Source organism: Balaenoptera musculus, chromosome 3 (assembly GCF_009873245.2).
Source record: "Balaenoptera musculus isolate JJ_BM4_2016_0621 chromosome 3, mBalMus1.pri.v3, whole genome shotgun sequence".
NCBI lineage: Eukaryota > Metazoa > Chordata > Mammalia > Artiodactyla > Balaenopteridae > Balaenoptera > Balaenoptera musculus.
In genome coordinates this window covers 114404371-114424972 of record NC_045787.1, presented here as the reverse complement: position 1 = coordinate 114424972, position 20602 = coordinate 114404371, and the positions used below count along the sequence as shown (strand labels likewise).

Below are 20602 nucleotides of genomic sequence, written 5' to 3'. Positions count from 1 at the left end.
TTGAGAGATTTGGAAGCCACCTTAATAAAGATCGAAGTTGAAACCTCAAAGTAGCTGCATTTTTTTAAGGATGTGTTAAGGAAGCAGAGGCCCAAACAAGAACATAGAAGATGGATGTATTAAAGCTGTAAAAGGGAGAGGACAAAGGGATAAGAAAACCAGGAGTGCAGTGTACTGAAAGCAAGGAAAGATATTTTTAAAACTTGATTTGCAGTTCTCTTTCTGAGAAGTGAGAGCTGGATATGACCAGAAGGATGCCACAGGTATCTTAGTATGCATTGAGGATTTAATGGTTGATAGGGTAAAAGTGTCTATATGCTGAGGAAAATATCCCTTGTCCATCAAAATTGTTGCCTTGCAGTTGAGTTTAAGGGTGGTTTGGGATAGAGGAATTCATTTCAGCTAGCAATGCTCCAGTTTTTTCTCTTTTAGAGTATGGGGAAATCTAACAACAAATAATTATTGGGTGATAATTCTATTACACTATTTGACATAGGGCTTTTTCTTTATTCCCAATGACGGATCACTTTTTCTCCTGATGTCCCCCTTCAGCTAGTTTTTACTCTTCCTAATGTTGAGTCGAAAAAAATTTCTGACCCCTTATCTTTCTACCAAAATTGGGAGATGGAAATGCCTTAGGAATATTGATTTGAGTGAATTTAATGCATTTTTTTTCTGTGTATTTACAGATGGGGCATGAATGGGTTTGGTTGGATTCTGAACAAGACTATCCCAATGACTCTGAGTTGAGCAACGATTGCAGGTCACTCTTCAGCTCATGGGACTCCAGTTTGGATCTTGATATGGGCAGCTGGAGGGAAACTGAGGAGCCAGGGGCTGAGGAACTAGAGGAAAGCAGCCCAGGGAGAGAACCTCGTGAGCTGCTTGTGGGGGACGGAGGCAGTGAGGAATCTCAGGAAGAGGCGGAGCATGTCAGTTGCCAGAACCTCCTCCACTTTCTCTCTGAGGTAATGGGGAGCCATTATTTCCAAAGGTGGGAAGAATCTCAACTTCCTAAGAGAATGTTTACCCATACATACATCTACCACTCTCATTATTGTTTACTAAAATATAAGGTCCACATTGTCAGGAACTGAGTTCATTTCTGTCTCCAGCACTTGGTACTGATACAAAACATGTGCCAAATATGTACTTTTTGACTGAATGTTCTAAGATCCCAGTCGTTAGGAGCCTGATCATAGGAAGTGGGATTTCTGTATATAGGCCTATCTTTAGGAGTATCCTTGCAATTCATTCTTTCAGTCATGGGAGGTGATACTTGCCCAAACTCCCCTTGAAGCTTATAATGTTAAGACTTCCAGGCAATATTTTGCAGTGTTCATATTTCCCAAGTGAAGGGCTGAGGACCAGAAATAAAGAGAATTGGACAGAGTTTATATTTATGTGGCAATTCTACACATTCAGTAGAATCTAGGTCAAGACCAGCAAGAATCTGGTCTTGCCAATTGTTCACATATTGCCAATTCTATCTGCATTGTTTGTGGCAGACAAAGTTTTCAGCAGTTTTTTAGACAGTCGTTACCAGTTGATTCGAGTTGACACTTGAGATGAAAAATTAGAACATAAGCTCCTTGAGGCAAGAATCATGTCTATCTTGTTTACTGTTAGGTCCCTACCAATTAGCCCAGTACCTGTGTATATAAGATATTTGATAAATTTAAAATGACTGAATGAATCAATTAACCCTTACCATCTCAAACTTAGTCACAGTGGCAGTGTAATGATGTGGCATTATTGATATGTAGATGATGATTTCCACTGGTGTTCTTATACATGTAACAGTAAACTATGATTGCAGGTAGCTTATTTAATGGAGCCATTGTGCATTAGCAGCAAAGAATCGGGTGAAGGCTGCTGCCCTTCATCTGGCACCAGACAACAAGAGGCGAGGGGAATTGAAGCTACTGAAGGAGAGGGGGAGCCCTGCAAAGAGCCTGAAGAGCTTTCAGCCAAGGTAGACCCCTTGGTAGCTGAGAAGTCATTACTGGGAGAAAATGGAAGGCCAGAGGTGGCTCCATCTCCCTCAGATATTTGGGCACTTCAGGAACAACCCACAGAGAGTGAAGAGGTAAGTGAATAACTTAAACCAGCTGTCTGATCAGTCCTCTGCACAAAGAGGCAGAGCAGTGTGGTTAGAGCACATAGGCTAACTCCAGAGAGTTCAGTTACCTGGGTCTAAATCCTGGTTTTAGCATCAGCTGTGTAGGCTTAGGCAGGTTAGTGAACATTTTAGAACCTCAGTTTTCTTTGCTGAAATGGAATAATAGTGCTCTACCTTATAGGTGTACTGTGAGTTTTAAATGAGATAATTCACGTGCAGCACTTAGCATAGTCCCTGGCTCATAGTAAGCAATCAGTAAAATTTAGAATACCATTATCATTAATATTATCTGGCCAGCTAGACTAGTCAGCTCCAGGGCCACAAGTAATAATGACAGTTTTAAAAGAAAACAGCATCTATCTAGAATAGAGTATATTGCTTTTTTCATTTTTTCTTGGGATACAGAGTTCTCTAAGAATTCTTTGTCTTAGGTCTCGTTAAGTCACCTTTCTCCAACTTATTCTATAACTTTATATAACTGGCCTATTCTTACCTTAAGGTCAGCCTTCATTTACCCCATGCAGGAAAAATTACCTTGAAGGTAGTAAATCTCTTTCTAAACATTCCTTTGATTCCTGGCATTCCCAGGGGGAGGTTCAGCAAGAATCCAAAGAGGAGGACCAGAGTGAAGGGTATGTGTCAGAGATGGAAGACCAGCGTTCTTCAGGTGAGTGTGATGAAAGCTTCAGCATCCAGGAGACTCCTCTGGTGGATATCCTTTTCAGCCGTGCTACCTCCTCAAAGCTGTAAGTATAGACTTTTATCCCATGTTGTTAGGATTAATACTTTTACTTCTGTTTACGCCTATTTGAATTTGTTGCCGCGGACATTGATTACTTTTGTAAATTGAAAAGTAGAGAATTAGAGCTCGAAAACACTAGAAATAGAATTAAATATAATTTTACTGTATAAATAGAAGTCTATATGCTTTCATCTTATAAAACAAGACTTTTATCAACATTAAGAATCTCTTTCATAAGTAATCCTCTCTGTATTTATTCAGGAAATGTTGCTGAGTCAGATTGTCACTCAAGTCTAATATTATACAAACTATACTTTTAAAAATACTAAAACATCTCCTATTAACTTGAAATTAAAAATTATTTTTAAGTTATTATCACCCTTGTTCCTTTTTCACACATCTTGGGAAATTGTTTATATAATTTTTTTTTTTTTTTTTTTTAATTTTTAATTTTTGGCTGTGTCGGGTCTTCGTTTCTGTGCGAGGGCTTTCTCTAGTTGCGGCAAGCGGGGGCCACTCTTCATCACGGTGCGTGGGCCTCTCACTATCGCGGCCTCTCTTGTTGCGGAGCACAAGCTCCAGACGCGCAGGCTCAGTAGTTGTGGCTCACGGGCCTAGTTGCTCCGCGGCATGTGAGATCTTCCCAGACCAGGGCTCAAACCCATGTCCCCTGCATTGGCAGGCAGATTCTCAACCACTGCACCACCAGGGAAGCCCCTATATAATTGTTTTTAACATAAGTAACTATGGAGCCAGAGGGCACATTTTAGAATCTTAATTTTTTTCAGTAAAGTGAATTTCTTTTTAAATCAGAAAAACAAAGTTATTTTTGTTATGTAACAAATAGTTCATCTTCTGGGCCTAGTCTTGTGTCTAAGTATTGAGAGAAGATAGTGTGAACTGTTTTTTTTTTCTTTGCTATATCCCAGATCCACCCACATTATCTGTGGGAAGGCAAACCAATAATTATTTTAGCCTTCTTTTGTTTAAGGTATACAACTGAACCATGCATATATATTTTTGTAAATAGCCTTCTTTTGTTTAAGGTATACAACTGAACCATGCATATATATTTTTGTAAATAGCAGATTTCAAATTTTTGTTACACAAATAGAATACAGCTAAAAACCTAGCTTGTTGAAGAATTGCTTCCTTTGCTTTTCTATAACTCTGTTTGTGAGTATGAGCAGATGGCATATGATGACTATCCCCAAAACGGGAAATCTCTAATAATCTGGGATGTTTTATCTCATGACATTTCAGCATCTTGAAACGCAAACACCACACTCTTATCTTAGAATTTAGCTTAAACATGAAATCTTTATTAGAAAGCAGTAGATATTAGTAATTGAGTCTGCTTGGCTAGATAGCTTAAGGGGAGATAGGCATTTGAGTTCTTGTGCTATCATTAGGGAACCTTAAAACTACTTTGAAAGATAGACATTCCCTAGGCCCCTCTTTTCTGGCTTCTTCCTTAGTCTGTACTGACTCTCAGGAGTAAAGTGGAACCTTTGGAGTACCAGTCTAAGTCTGCATATCCTTTCCACTCCCACACTGTTACTTGTAGTTGCTTGGCATGCATTTCCAAATAGATGGAAATAAAGGTAAGCAAGGGATTGTTTCTTAAAATATTGCAAAGGTGATTGATTATGAAGTTACAAAACCTATTGTAGTACCTTTCACGTAATGGAAACAATAAATATCTGTTTTGTGGCTATATGAACAAAATTGCATCAGTACCAAGGACCTATTTATTCTGACTGATCAGAGACAAAGGAAGAGGTTTGCTTTGGGCTTTAAGTCCCTTGTTCTTGTAGGGTTCTGGGCTTAAGGAAAAATTGATTTTTGTGGTGTGTAATTTAGATACAGGTGAGATAGTGCATCATGAAAATGAATAGTTATGTGGAGCTGTTCAAATTGGAGAATGATACGGTATGAGTTGTGCTCAAATGGATGCACACAATGTGGTACATAAAGCAAAACGAGGGTGTGAAACCTTAGGTGTGAAGAGAGCCTATTTAGAGAGAATAATGCCGTGAATAAAGTGTGAAGTGTAACATGTTTAACTTTGGGGTAAATAGAAAACTTGCCAACTGGGAAAATTATAAAATGAAATAAAACATTGAGCAGTTGCATCTCTAAAGAAAAGCTAAATAAATTAGGCAGTTTAGCCCAGAGAAGGAAGGACCATGAGGAGAAATGGATTTTTCTTGGTATTTTAAAGATTACTATACGAGGACAGTGAAAAGGAAAAATATTTAAATTGTATAGCATTCAGATGAAGTGTAAGAGAATTCCTTGGGATATGAAACGAAGTATTTTTTCCTCTGGAAGTATGGGAGAGATACTTCTTAATGTGGCATATTTCTGCATAAAAAACAGGACCAGATTCATTTATCAAATACTTATTTGAGCACCTAGTATGTACCAGGAACTTGGGAGACATCAGTGAACAAAGACTACTTTTATAGACCAGTTCTTTAGAGTCACAGGTGCTAAAGGGCAAATTAGCAAGATTCCAAAAGGCAAAGGCAGTTGCCTATTTTTAGTACACTTTACAAGAATGTAACCACTTCATTTGATAATACTGATCAGTAAGAGAATATTTATAGAGTCTGGGGTCCTTTATGAAAGCATGTTTTCATTCCTGTGGTATTATTTCCTTCAGATGTTAACTAGGAGCACTATGTGTTGAGGAAACCTTATCAAGCATCTAGGGGGAACAGAATACCATTTGTGAAGTTACTGTTTCTTTTCTGCTCTGCTTTATCCTGTAGTTCTGATCTAGGCCATAGTGACCCTGTTCAGGATCACTTGCTATTTAAGAAGACTCTCCTGCCAGTCTGGAAGATGATAGCCAGTCACAGGTAGGACTCCAAGCCACTCTTGGTATTCACAGCCACTCTTCTCATTTAGGGTGACTTTCCAGGGTTTCTTCATCCTCTCTGGGTTTGTCCCTTAACAGGTTCAGCAGTCCGTTTCTGAAGCCTGTGTCAGAAAGGCAGGCCCCAGGATACAAGGATGTGGTGAAAAGGTCAGTGGAAAAGGGGTCAAGAAAGGTTGGTTGCTTTTATTTCTGTCTTTTCATACTTTATTTCACATCTGTTAGATTATTTCTTTATTTCATTTACATTACTTAAGCTCAAGATATATTTTACAGCTGAACAAGTTTGTAAAGTTACGGTAAGCTCAGTCCTCATTTGAGAATATAGGGAACAAAAGGATGAAGAGTTTTTTATTAGTATTGACTTTTAAGTAATATGATCCATTTATTATAATCTTACATTAGCCTTTGGTAGTTTTTGACATTGTTATTTCAGAGCAAAACTTTAAAAGGAACACTGTATTCATTCAGGCAGTTATAGGTATGCTAAGGCAAAGATGGTAATCCAAATGGATGTTATAAACACTGATTGATTGCAGTATTTTGGATTTTTATAGCATAGTTCATCTAAAATGCTGTCATAAACCAGTGTGTGTTAGTAGTATATAAAAGATCAGAAAAGAACCTTTGGATACAGACTCCTTAATTCTGTAGATGAGGAAACTAAGACTCAGAGGTGGTCATGACTTGTCTGTGATCAACAGTGAATAGCAGAGCTAGAACTAAACCCCAGAGTCTTACCTCCCAGTTCAGTCCTCTTTCTACGCTGCTGTGCCTTCTCTTATATACCCACTCTCTGTGTCGCATTATATAATATTTACCTTAATATTCACTTGATTCTCTTTTCATCTCCATGAAAGAAGAAAAAAAAACTCTGAGCTTTTGATTATACAGTAAAAACAGTTGATTAAATACCTAGTATATGACTACACATTGTAAACAATCGGTCAGTAACTACCCTGTGACAAACTGATCATTGGAGCTCTTTATAACTTTGATACTTCCAATTGTAAAGTGAAATGGCTGGGCCTGTGGGCTCTGGAGTCAGGCTGTTTCTGAATTGGAAACTAAGCTGTGTGACTTTGGGCAAGTACCTAACTTCTTTGATCTCAGTTTCCTCATTGCCAATTGTGATAATGGTACCTACCATATAGGTTTATTGAGAGGATCAAGTGAGTTCGTATAGAAAGTACCTAGCATAGCACTTGGCTTATTGTAAGCAGTTGTATGTTAGCTGCTGTTGCTATTTTATTATCTGATGGGGATTGTTATCTTTACTACTGTTTTCATTAAGAGCTGGTTAGTTCTTCAGGAGAGCATGATAGGTCACCACATGTTCCACATGAAGGTTTGATTTCCTCTGGTTTCTCTTGGCCACCTGTAGACCCATGGACTTAACTAGCCTGAAAAGGAATCTGTCTAAGGGACGGATTCACACAGTGGCTCAGTTCCAGAGGGACCTGATGCTGATGTTCCAGAATGCTGTGATGTACAATGACTCTGATCATCAGGTGTACCATATGGCTGTGGAGATGCAACGAGAAGTCTTGGAGCAGATTCAGGTACTGTAGGTAGAGAGCTTCAGGAAAAAAGAATGTAGTTTCTGGAATCTGATTTTAGAAAGTCTGTGAGAATAAGGGTGATGTTGAAGTGACCCTGTGTTCCCAGAGTTTATGTTCAGAGGTGATTCAAGGACCTGAAGGACTGACATTGTACCTGCTGGTTTGGAAAACTCTGAGCCTCTGTGGGACCAGCTTTAATAGATAGTGAAGTAAAGTAGTCTAGGAAGGCAGGCAGCAGTGAAGAGCTCTTAAGAGACCTGGGGATAGATAAATAATGGGTGCATCTGCTTCCAGAGCCTCAAGTCAGAGGGCTAAACATGCAAACCAGAGGCTGGAGTCACTGTCCATTTTTTGGTTGCTGTACCTGTTGGTATTAATATATGTTCACATTGTCCTATCTATAGGAGATAAGATATGGTAGCCAGAAGAAGACATTTGAGGGTTTCTTTTCTGGGCAGCTTCTTACTTTAAAGAAAAAAAGTGTAGTCGAATCTCTGCGGAGAAAGAAATAAAACTGCTTTCAAACCTCCATAAAGATTCATAGCTTGCTGTCTGCCTTGACCCTGTAGGTGCTGAGTATTTGGTTAGACGAAAGAAGAGACTTAAATAGTCTGGAATGAGAACTAACCAGCCCCATGGAAGATGGGAAACCTGTTTTGCTAACTTGGAGCTGCTACCCTGAACTTTTCTGGAATTTGGATCTTTCACTGAGACTCCGACCTAGAGAAGATCCCAGTACTTGTTTACCACTTCTCTGTTGTATTTTCCAATAAGAATAATGCCTTAACTTACAACCAAAGAATTAAAGGTGCCCGTGGACATAATATAAAGAAAACACGGAAAGCTGAGATTTGGGGTTATGCCATATATGTTGCCCATGTCTTTGTTCCATAGGCTTAATTTAGAGGTAAATAGATTAAACCTCTTTTACTGCTCTTTAAATAAATGTTATTTCACAAGTCGAAGATTGCCTTTTAATGTTTACAGAAGCTGGGAATAGAGGGGATAGCATTATTTGGTGAAATAAGGAAGGTATTTGACATGGGTTTTCTTACATACACTGTCTGGAAGGGGCTGGGGTAGGACGAGGGAAAGTGTGTATGATTTGTCTCATCATTTATAAAGTGGAGATAATTGAAGTGTCCTTCGAATGGCTAGGAGGATGAAGTAAGATAAATTATGAGGAAAATGTTAGAAAACGTCTTTTGCTTTTAAGATTTGCAAGGGGAATAAAAATGCCTGTGGCTGGTTCCCTTTTTTGAGGAGCTAGCCAAAGGCTGCGAAGCGCTCTGCTGGAATTGGGCCTCTGCAGCCACCGTCTCTAAGCTGGGTTTCCGGTCTCCTAGCAACAACATGTGGTGACTCTCAAGGAGCCCGGGCTGAGGTGAGTGTCCAGATGAGGGTCAGATTCAGAAGGAATCTGGGGGTGCAGCCCACAGGGGGTCAGGGATTCTGCTTTCCAACCGGGCCTGACGCTAAGCTTCCCGGGGGGGTGGGGGGTGGGGCGGGCCGCTGAGCGGCGCGGAGGGTTGCAGACCTAGTCTCCTCCTGGGCCCCCGGGGTCCTAGGCTTTCGGCTTGCTCCTTGGTCTCTCCACCTCTATGAAAGTGCTTAGGAAAACCCATGGCAGGACTTAGACGCAGAGTAGAAATCTTATTATTGAGACGCTGCTTGTTGAAAAAGGTATGACAGTTTCCAGCTTTATAAATTAATAAAATCAAGCACCTGTTAATGCTGTTTAGTCACAATTACATTAAATTTGGGGTGGGGGGAATGCCTGTTATTGCAGTTGATACCAGTCAAGAATCTCTTAAATTGTACCCTGAAAAGCCAGAATGGAGCTATCAATGCCCCCCCCTCAGATCTATGTAGAGAAGACTCTGGGCATTATCAAACCAGATATTGTTGACAAAGAGGAGGAGATACAAGATATTATTCTCAGATCTGGATTCACCATTGTTCAGGTAACTTCTGGGCCGGATGATCATGTTTTTTTTCTCTCTAGTGAATTAGGCTTTTCCTCCTTAGCTTTTAACTAAAATAGAATTTAAAATTCACTTATCTTAAGTAGAAGATATATTTGGAAACTCTTCTTAGGCATAGGGTTATATCCCTAAACTGTTATTTTAGATTACCTTATTTTTTTTTAATTAATTAATTTATTATTTATTATTTTTATTTTTGGCTGCGTTGGGTCTTCGTTGCTGCACACGGGCTTTCTCTAGTTGCAGTGAGCAGGGACTACTCTTCGTCGCGGTGCGTGGGCTTCTCATTGCGGTGGCTCCTCTTGCTGCAGAGCACGGGCTCTGGGTGCGCAAGCTTCAGTAGTTGTGGCTTATAGGCTCTAGAGCACAGGCTCAGTAGTTGTGGCACACGGGCCCAGTTGCTCTGCGGCATGTGGGATCTTCCCCGACCAGGGCTCGAACCCTTGACCCCTGCCTTGGCAGGCGGATTCTTAACCACTGTGCCACCAGGGAAGTCCAAGATTACCTTTGATTTTACCTTTTAAAAATGTTTATGTAAATGTGTCAGCCCATTTAGATCCTTAGTATTTAGCATGAAATTTAGGTTTATTCTTGTAAGTATAAGAGTTATATGTGATAATATTACAAAAGTTTTTTCACATTTCAAAAGGATATAAAATGAGAAGTAAAATTTCTTTTTCTTCCATCTCTCCTCTCCCAGCTCAAGTCCTAAACTCCAGAGAGAGGCAACCACTTAACACTTTCCTGTTCTTCCAGGATTTCTTTTATGCATTTACGAACATTTTTCCCCCATAAAGTAGGACAGTCCCCTTCCCTTGACCCCCTTTACAAAGTCCCTCAGATAGCATTCCAGATCATTACATCTGAATCTATCTCATTCTTCCTAACTTCTGTGTAATACTCTTCTGTACAGATGAGCCACGGTCTATTTACTTGGTCTTCTCTTGACTGTTGGGTGTTTTGTTTTTTTTTTTTAATTAATTAATTTATTTCTTTATTTTTGGCTGTGTTGGGTCTTAGTTTCTGTGCGAGGGCTTTCTCTAGTTGTGGCAAGTGGGGGCCACTCTTCATCGTGGTGCACGGGCCTCTCACTATCATGGCCTCTCGTTGCGGAGCACAGGCTCCAGACACGCAGGCTCAGTAGTTGTGGCTCACGGGCCTAGTTGCTCTGCGGCATGTGGGATCTTCCCAGACCAGGGCTCGAACCCGTGTCCCCTGCATTAGCAGGCAGATTCTCAACCACTGCGCCACCAGGGGAGCCCTGTTGGGTGTTTTTTTCGGTTGGTTTTATTTCTTTTTTTCAGTTATTTACGAACGTTTAATGTTTTAAGCCTTATACTTGTTCTGCAGTTGGTAGTTTTGAAAATGAATATAGAGTGTTGTTAAACATTATCAAATTAAAAAAAATCAAATAGAATGGAATTTTTTTAAACATCTTTATTGGAGTATAATTGCTTTACAATGGTGTGTTAGTTTCTGCTTTATAACAAAGTGACTCAGCTAGGGCTTCCCTGGTGGCGCAGTGGTTGAGAGTCTGCCTGCCAATGCAGGGCACACGGGTTCGAGCCCCGGTCCGGGAAGATCCCACATGCCGCGGAGCAGCTGGGCCCGTGAGCCACAATTACTGAGCCTGCGCGTCTGGAGCCTGTGCTCCGCAACGGGAGAGGCTGCCATAGTGAGAGGCCCGCACGCTGTGATGAGGAGTGGCCCCCACTTGCCGCAACTGGAGAAGGCCCTCGCGCAGAAACGAAGACCCAACACAGCCATAAATAAATTAAAATAAATAAATAAATAATTAAAAAAAAAAAAAAAAAGTGACTCAGCTATACATATACATATATCCCCATATCTCCTCCCTCTTGCATCTTCCTCCCATCCTCCCTATCCCACCCCTCTAGGTGGTCACAAAGCACCGAGCTGATCTCCCTGTGCTATGCGGCTGCTTCCCACTAGCTATCTATTTTACATTTGGTAGTGTATATATGTCCATGCCACTCTCTCACTTCGTCCCAGCTTACCCTTTCCCCTCCCCATGTCCTCAAGTCCATTCTCTATGTCTGCATCTTTAGAATGGAATATTTTTAATCTTCCTTTTTTCTCTACCATCCTTATTTGAAATTTCAGTTTTTTATTCTCTAATAAATATACAGTGTCATATTGCCTATTGAATCTTTTTAAAAATAATAAAAGGAGAAAACTCGGGCTTCCCTGGTGGCGCAGTGGTTAAGAATCCACCTGCCAATGCAACGGACATGGGTTTGAGCCCTGGTCCGGGAAGATCCCACGTGCCGTGGAGCCACTAAACCCGTGCGACACAACTATTGAGCCTGCGCTCTAGAGCCCGCGAGCCCCAACTACTGAGCCCACGTGCCACAACTACTGAAGCCCGTGTGCTTAGAGCCTGTGCCCCACAACAAGAGAAGCCACCGCAATGAGAAACCCAGGCACTGCAACAAAGTGTAGCCCCCGCTCGCCGCAACTAGAGAAAGCCCGTGTGCAGCAACGAAGACCCAACACAGACAAAAATAAATAAATAAATAAATTTATTTTAAAAAAATAATTTAAAAAAAAGTCTAGGTACCGTAAAGGAAAAGATTGATAAAAGTATAAATATAAAAAACTTGCACATGGCCAAATAAACGTAATAAGCAAAGTCAAAACACAAATGACAAACTGGGGAAGAAGATTTGTAATTCATATCACAAAGGCTAATCTCCCTAGTATATAAAAAGCTCCTAGAACAGGATAAAAATTCAGTTGAAAATGGGCAGTACATGTGGATGGTCACAGAAAAAGAAAAACAAATGCTTCTGAAACATAGGAAAAGATGCTCAATCTCTAAGCAGGAAAAAAGCAAATTAAAATGACACTGAGATACCATCTGGCAAGAATATAAAAGTAAATGACATAACCCCTATGGAAGGGGATCTGGCAATTATCTATCAGTATTACAGATGCATATACCCTTAAACCCAGCAGTACTCTTCTGGGAATCTCTCCTATAACCCATGTATTAATATGAAGTGACCTATATCTAGGTTATTTTTTGCAGCATTATTTATTTACAAGCAAAAGATTGAAAACAACCCAGCATTAGAAGATTGGTTAAATTGACCCTGGCGATCCACCAAATTGAATACTATGCAACTAATTATAAACCTCTCTGTGTCCTGTTATGGAAAAAAGCAAGATGCAGAACAATGTGTAGCTACTTTCTATGATAGAAAGAGAAAAAGTAATATATATTCATGTTTGCCGGTATTTGACCATTAAAAAATGGTTGCATATTGAGGGTGAGGAAGAACAGGCTGGGTTAGGACAGGGATGGGAATAAGATTTTTCATATAAGCCTTTTTATATTGCTTTGAATTTTTTAGCCCTGTAAGTATATTACTCATTAATTTGAGAAAAAAAACAAAGTATACAGGTAATATAAAGTTTCTAATTTGTCTTTTAAGTCCATATTTTGAAAAGAATTAGTGAAAAACTTAATAATTAAGGAGTTAATGATAACTATAAATTAAAACTTAGTGTTAAAAAAAAAAACTTAGTGTAAATGCTAATATTTAACACTTGCCCTAGTCAGCAAGAAGTTTCAAACCAAAGAACGCCTTGCTATAGTGTATGCTTCTTTTTTGTTTTAATTGTGATAAAATATACACAACATAAAATTTACCTTTTTAACCATTTTTAAGAGTACATTTCAGGGGCATTAAGTACCTTCACAGTGTTGTGCAGCCATCACCACTATCCATCTCTAGAACTTTTTCATCATCTCAAACTGAAACTCTGTACCCATTAAACACTAACTCCCTGTTTAGCCCTCTCCCTACCCCTGGTAACCACTATTCTTTCTGAGAGACTTTCTGTCTCTATGACTTTGCTATTCCAGGTGTCTCATGTCAGTGGAATCATTTGTCTTTTGTACTGTATGCTTTAAAAATAGGCTCTATTATAGGTGGGAGTTCACTGAACTTGAGGCTTTCTTGTTCCATCTAGGAAAAACCTCCTAAAATATGATGTATTCTTTCAGTAGGTGGCAGTCTTTCCTGTGTTAAAAACTAATGACTCCTCTTTGTGAAAATATATTTTTTTGTTGTTGTTGTTTATTTCTATTTATTTATTTTTTGGCCGTGTCTGTGGGATCTTAGTTCCCCTACCAGGGATTGAACCCATGCCCTTGGCAGTGAAAGCACAGACTCCTAACCACTGGACTGCCAGGGAATTCCCTCTTTGTGAAAATATTAATCTAAATTCCAAAAAAGGTTTATCTGATCTAATTTTAAAGCAACTGATGGAATCACTGATTCAGTGTCAACTTTAGTTTAAGATGAGCCCTTAATTTTTAAAATTACGCTGCATTAGCTAGCATACCTGCAGAATATAGCTTCCCTTGCTTGTTAAGGGGTATATGGCACATAAGGGCTTAACAATGCAGCAAAAAAAGCACTCAAATCAATATGCATAAGAATCACAAATACTGGCATATCTTAATTTTAAATAATAGAATCAAGGATTATACTAAATCAGGCACTGTTATAACTTCTCAAATTTCTATTATTTCTTGACTATATGAATTTTAATATGAGAATAGATGTCAGCACGTTTTTTTTTTTTACAGTACTGTAACTGATCCTTGACTAGTGAGAATGTTATGTTTGTCCAGTAGAGCCTGTTTATAGCATTGCTGACCTACCTAGTAAGCATCTCTACAAGATTCTTGCTCTGGGCAGTTTAGATCCCTCTCTACAAACCAAGCAATTTTATCAAGTTTCTGAAACTTGAAGACACATGATAGTTTTGGAAGGGACTTTAAGAGGTAGGTCACTTGGTAAAATTCACACTGTACTCTCAGGAAAATCTAACCCATTTTATTTTATTTACTTATTTAGTTAAATAGGTATATTTATTTATTTATTTTTGGCTGCATTGGGTCTTCATTGCTGCGCTTGGGCTATTCTTTAGTTGCAGCGAGCAGGGGCTACTCTTTGTTGCAGTACGCGGGCTTCTTATTGCGGTGGCTTCTCTTGTTGCGGAGCATGGGCTCTAGGTGTGTGGGCTTCAGTAGTTGTGGCACACAGGCTCAGTAGTTGTGGCTCATGGACTCTAGAGTACAGGCTCAGTAGCTGTGGCTCCTGGGCTCTAGAGCGCAGGCTCAGTAGTTGTGGCACACGGGCTTAGTTGCTCTGCGGCATGTGGGATCTTCCCAGACCAGGGCTCAAACCCATGTCTCCTGCATCGGCAGGCAGATTCTTAACCACTGTGCCACCAGGGAAGCCCTCTAACCCATTTTAGAAAGATGGATATCTGCCTTAATCTTGGAGATTTTTAGCCTTCACCTAGTAATTTATCTCCATGTCTCATCATCCTTACTCCAGTGAGAAGTTTTCCTTGATGTCTACTTTGAATCCCTCTATTATATTTTGAGCCCTTTCCCTCATGATCTACCTTTAATGGATTGGTAAACAGTAGTAATGGAGTGATTTTTTAAAAAATGTACTCAAGGGACCTCCCTGGTGGCGCAGTGGTTAAGAATCCACCTGCCGATGCAGGGGACATGGGTTCGAGCCCTGGTCCGGGAAGATCCCACATGCCATGGAGCAACTAAGCCCGTGCGCCACAACTACTGAGCCTGCGCTCTATAGCCCGCGAGCCACAACTACTGAGCCCACATGCCACAACTCCTGAAGCCCATGTGCCTAGAGCCTGTGCTCCTCAACAAGAGAAGCCACCACAGTGAGAAGCCTGTGCATGGCGACGAAGAGTAGCCCCCTCTTGCCACAACTAGAGAAAAGCCCACGCGCAGCAATGAAGACCCAACGCAGCCAAAAATAAATAAATAAGATGTACTCAAATAGTTGCTCTTAGGGAAAATGTGATGCTTTCTAATTGGAAGAATGACTGACTCAGCTTCTATGGTTTTTAAAATTTAATAATTCATTCATATAGTTTCTCATTTGTGAACAAAATTAACATTTATTTGTCCCAAACATTTCATATTCTTTCAAATTAACAAAGTTAATGCTAACTAACTATTCTTTTTTTTTTTTTTTTTAATTAATTAATTTATTTATTTATGGCTGTGTTAGGTCTTCGTTTCTGTGCGAGGGCTTTCTCTAGTTGCAGCAAGTGGGGACCACTCTTCATCGCGGTGCGCGGGCCTCTCACTATCGCGGCCTCTCTTGTTGCGGAGCACAGGCTCCAGACGCGCAGGCTCAGTAATTGTGGCTCACGGGCTTAGTTGCTCCGCAGCATGTGGGATCTTCCTGGACCAGGGCTCGAACCCGTGTCCCCTGCATTGGCAGGCAGATTCTCAACCACTGCGCCACCAGGGAAGCCCTAACTATTCTTAAGATCATAGTGAATCAACATATTTATGGCAGAACCAGAATAAAGAATATACAACTTTCACGTTCGAGTGAAAAACTTGTTTACTGCATCATTATACTGCGTACTATTTCTAAATACCATAATGAGACTAGCTCCCTAAAATATGTAGGAAAATTTCACAATGAATACGAAAATATCACAAATAGGGAAAGATGAATTTGGAATATTCTAAAGTCCAATTTTGTTACTTTATACAAAGTATGTATTAACAGAATATTGATGATTGGCGTGTTTTTACTTTAAGAAGGAGGTATGATGAATTTGTCATTAACATACCATATGTTGAAAGAGGCTGCCCAACAGGAATAGTTTTTCTTAAGTAGGTTAAATAATTCTTATTTACAGCCTACATTTAACTTTCTTATCTTGACCTTTGTTCATAATACAAAAATAAATCTCAAATTTGTGGTCAGATTGGTACTAATTTCAAGTTATTAATGACTTAATGAGGTATTATTGAACTGTCAATAATGCTTTTGTTGATTTTGTTTCTCTTTTAGAGAAGAAAACTGCATCTCAGCCCTGAGCACTGTAGTAACTTTTATGTGGAACAGTATGGGAAAATGTTTTTCCCCAATTTAACAGCTTACATGAGTTCTGGACCACTTGTTGCCATGATATTAGCTAGACATAAAGCCATCTCTTACTGGAACGAACTCATGGGACCAAGTAATAGCTTAGTAGCTAAGGAGACACACCCAGACAGGTAACTTTCCTAGGGGAGAAATGGAATCCAACTATGAAAATGAAAAAAAAAATCTGATTTCATTGTAATAGGAATTTCCTTTAATTTGAAAGTTTTCCTAAATAACCTGATTTTTTTTGGTGGTGGTGGAGGGCTGGGTAGGGGAGGTCCATTTTGTGTTTTAACTACTTAAATGTGTATTTTAATATCAAATACCACAAAAGGTCTCAGAGAATTTTGATTTATAACCATAAATATAACCACTAGCCTTATTTTTCTCTCATCCTTGAATTAAACTGCCACTGGTGTAGGATTTTTCATGGGAAAATTGGTATGGTATTTTATAGAATATTGGTAACACAGGACCAGAAACTCAGATTTTCAGCATTATCATTAATGTCTGGAAACCAGAGGGCATTGAGTTCTTGCACTTTGAAAATGCATTTCTTTTTCAGTTGTCACAAAACAACACCTCTTTTTCACCCAGATAACTCTTATTTTTCCAGTGTATCCCTCCCGCAGATTTAAATATACTTGACCCTCATGTAGATAGATTTATGCTTAAATTCAAAATAGATTAAAACCTCCATATGTGAGAAGTGGTGATGCTTCTGTAAAATTCCTAAATAGAATGCATATGTAAAAAGTAAAGAAAGTATGTCAGATTGGATGGTCATCATCTCTAACTTGCTTTTAGTCTAAGGGCAATTTATGGCACAGATGAGCTAAGGAATGCACTTCATGGAAGTAATGATTTTGCTGCAGCAGAAAGAGAAATGCGATTCATGTTTCCTGCAGGTGAGTTACAGATGAGTAATTAGTCAATTGTATCTACTTATTGTTTGCTTTCTCTTTTATTTTGGAGATATAGCTGGGAAGGAAGATAACAGGGATTTTCTCCAGTATATTCTGTCATATTTTCAAGTTGTAGTTACTTAACTTGAAGCCAAGAGTAGAAAACATTTTTCTCAGAACTAAATTGTGACCTCTAGGGAATCTTTTGAGAAGAGTTTACTTTTTTTTCTTTCTTTTCTCTTGGGTTTTTCTTCTTCTGTGTTGTAATTCCTTTTAGTTATCCCTAAATGCATCAGTCAAATTTGTTACACTTGACAAAAGAATCTTCTTTGGAAATTATGACTGATTTGCCATTTTCTCTAACAGTTTACTCTTTGTCTAACAAACACTCGTGGTTTTATGAAATTAATAGTTCTGAGGCCCTTTTTTTGTTTCCAACCTGTTATGAAAGTTATAAACCTTGTATAAGTGGGTATAATAAGGAGCAGCACTGAGGTTTTTAGTTTATTTTCAATAATATTTTTAGAGCAGAAAGGAATTTTGGTGATTTTTATTATAAAGAAAAGTCAAAGCATTGGGCAATTTTGAATTTTTTTTGGCATTTTTTTTTCTCTAAGTAATTTAGACCTGTTCCTCAGTATTTTCTGCTGAAGATTTATTCAAAGAAAACTGAAAATTGTCTTGGAGATTTAAAAGTTCGGATTTTTGAACAAAAACTGTTTTAAAGATATCTGTACACAAAAGGATTTGCCTACTACATACTTTATTTCTGTGACAGAAATTTCTGTCTTATCCATCCCATTAAGATATCTTTTTCATTGGAACTGTTTATTGTGGAATATTTACACAAAAGTAGATAGCATAGTATAATAAACCCCTAATGAACCCATCACCCAGCTTCAACAATTTTGGTCAGTCTTTTTTTTTTTCTAATTGAAGTATAGTTGATTTAGTTCAGTCTTATTTCATCTATAACCCCTGCTCCTACTTTTCCTGCTTCCATATTATTTTGGAGCACATCTTAAACATGAGATGTTTTTTTAATGTGGTAGATCTTTAGATTTAGTCCTACTAGTGAATTAGACTTTTCCTCCTTAGCTTTTAACTAAAATAGAGTTAAAAGCTGATTTATCTTAAGTAGAAGATATTTTTGGAAGCACTTCTTACTCATAAGGTTATATCCCTAAACTGTTATTTTAGATTGCCTTTGCTTTTACCCATTAATTAATCCTCTAGATACAGTTAGACATTTGAGAAGCAGCAGTTGTAGGATAAATATAAATGATTAATTACCTACTACCTTGCAGATCTCTTGCTATGAGAATGTGAAGTTCTTGAGAGAAAGTTCTCAGAGTTTATGATATGAGCTCCCTCTTGCTTAGCAGTCAGTCAGGAACTATATGCAAAACCCTATATGATGAAGAGTCACTAAAGCAAGTTACAGAGATATTCTAAAACATATACCTAATCCTTGAAAAAGCTAGTGCTCTTCCCTTTCCTTTTAATAGGGATGGCTGATTCAAAGCTTTGCTATATTCCATTCATTCAACAAATTTATTGAGTTAACTACTGCGTGCCAGAAATACAAAGATGAATAAGATGTCTCTGCTCTTTTCAAGAACACTATATTTTAAAAGTCTATAAAAATAAATATACAATGCAGTATATAAATTATGCCATGAAAAAGCTTTTAAAAGTATATTGAAAGTTTATCTATGTAAGAAACATGAAAACACTTTTTAGTTTCCCATTAATTCATCCAGCCCTATTGTCGAAAATCAGTTGGCCATATATGTAAGGATCTACTTCTAGATTCTCAATTCTGCTTCGTTGATCTTTATTGTCTATCCTTATGTCAGTACCATACAGTCTTAATTATTGTGGTTTCATAATAGGTTTTGAAATCAGGTTAGTGGAAGTCCTCCAACTTCCAAATAGTAAGTGGTCAGAGACAAATAATAAAAGGTCAGCAAAAACAGAGAAACAAACAATCCAAAAATGAAGTTAAGGAAACAGTTTTATTCACAGTAGCATCAAAAATAAGATATTTAATAATAAATTTAACAAAAGAAGTGAAATTCTTGTGCACTGAAAAGCACAAAATGTTGCTGAGAGAAATTCAAGAATATCTAAATAAACAGCCATCCCTTGTTACTGGAAGAGTCAATATTGTCAAGATGGCAGTTCTCTCCAAATTGATTGATAAATTTAATACAATCCCTATCAAAGTCTATGAATGCTTTTATGTAGAAATTGACAAGCTGATTCTAAAATTTATATGGAATTGCAAAGGATCTAGAAGAGCTAAAACAATTCTGAAAACAAAGAACAAAGTTGGAGGACTTCCACTAACCTGATTTCAAACTCTGTTATGAAACCACAATAATTAAGGCAGTATGGTCCTGACATAAGGGTAGACATAAAGATCAGTGAAGCAGGGCTTCCCTGGTGGTGCAGTGGTTGAGAATCTGCCTGCTAATGCAGGGGACATGGGTTCGGGCCCTGGTCTGGGAGGATCCCACATGCCACGGAGCAGCTGGGCCCGTGAGCCACAATTAATGAGCCTGCACGTCTGGAGCCGGTGCCCCACAACAAGAGAGGCCGCGATAGAGGCCCGCGCACCGCAATGAAGAGTGGCCCCCACTTGCCACAACTAGAGAAAGCCCTCGCACAGAAACGAAGACCCAACACAGCCATTAAAAAAAAAAAAAAAAAAGATCAGTGAAGCAGAATAGAGAATCTAGAATTAGATTCTACATTTATGTACAATTGATTTTCGATAAAAGTACCTAGACAATTTGACGGGGAGAGGGTGGTCTCTTCAACAAATGGTGCAGAGACAACTGGATATCCACATGCAAAAACAGACAAAACAACTTAGACCCTTGGTTCACACCACACACAAAATTTAACACAACATGGATCATTGACCTAAACATAAGAGCTAAAAACATCTAGAAGAAAATATAGAAAATCTTCATTACCTTGAGTTGGACAAAGAGCTCTTACATATGACATCACAAGTATGATCTATAAAGGAAAATATTGATAAATTGGACTACATCAAAATTCAAAGCTTTTCTTCTTCAAAAGCCATCATTAAGAGTATGAAAAGGGGACTTCCCTGGTGGCACAGTGGTTAAGAATCCACCTGCCAATGCAGGGGACATGGGTTCTATCCCTGGTCCAGGAAGATCCCACGTGCCATGGAGCAACTAACCCCGTGCACCACAACTACTGAGCCTGCACTCTATAGCCCGTGAGCCACAAGTACTGAGCCCACATGCTGCAACTACTGAAGCCCACACGCCTAGAGCCCGTGCTCCGCAACAAGAGAAGCCACTGCAATGAGAAGCCCGCGCACCACAGCGAAGAGTAGCCCCCTGCTCGCCACAACTAAAGAAAGCCCGCGCGCGGCAACGAAGACCCAACGCAGC

The 20602-nt window shown here is 39.0% G+C and overlaps 2 protein-coding genes across 2 annotated transcripts in view; both read left to right on the top strand.

Moving 5' to 3' along the window:
* Positions 1 to 689: 689 nt before the first annotated feature.
* LOC118892533 (bromodomain-containing protein 8-like) lies at positions 690 to 8209 on the top strand. The gene is made up of 7 exons (XM_036847288.1): positions 690 to 968; positions 1820 to 2089; positions 2711 to 2868; positions 5642 to 5731; positions 5830 to 5898; positions 7133 to 7310; positions 7880 to 8209. The coding sequence occupies exons 1-7, from the start codon at positions 690 to 692 to the stop codon at positions 7928 to 7930; spliced, it is 1095 nt and encodes a 364-aa protein (XP_036703183.1). The 3' UTR covers positions 7931 to 8209.
* Positions 8210 to 9145: 936 nt separating this feature from the next.
* NME5 (NME/NM23 family member 5) overlaps positions 9146 to 20602 on the top strand; it is a 51277-nt gene continuing 39820 nt past the window's right edge. Inside the window, exons 1-3 of the mRNA XM_036848624.1 lie at positions 9146 to 9274; positions 16186 to 16391; positions 17068 to 17168. Of these exons, the coding sequence (XP_036704519.1) occupies positions 9146 to 9274; positions 16186 to 16391; positions 17068 to 17168 (436 nt within the window). The remainder of the gene's footprint in view (positions 9275 to 16185; positions 16392 to 17067; positions 17169 to 20602) is intronic.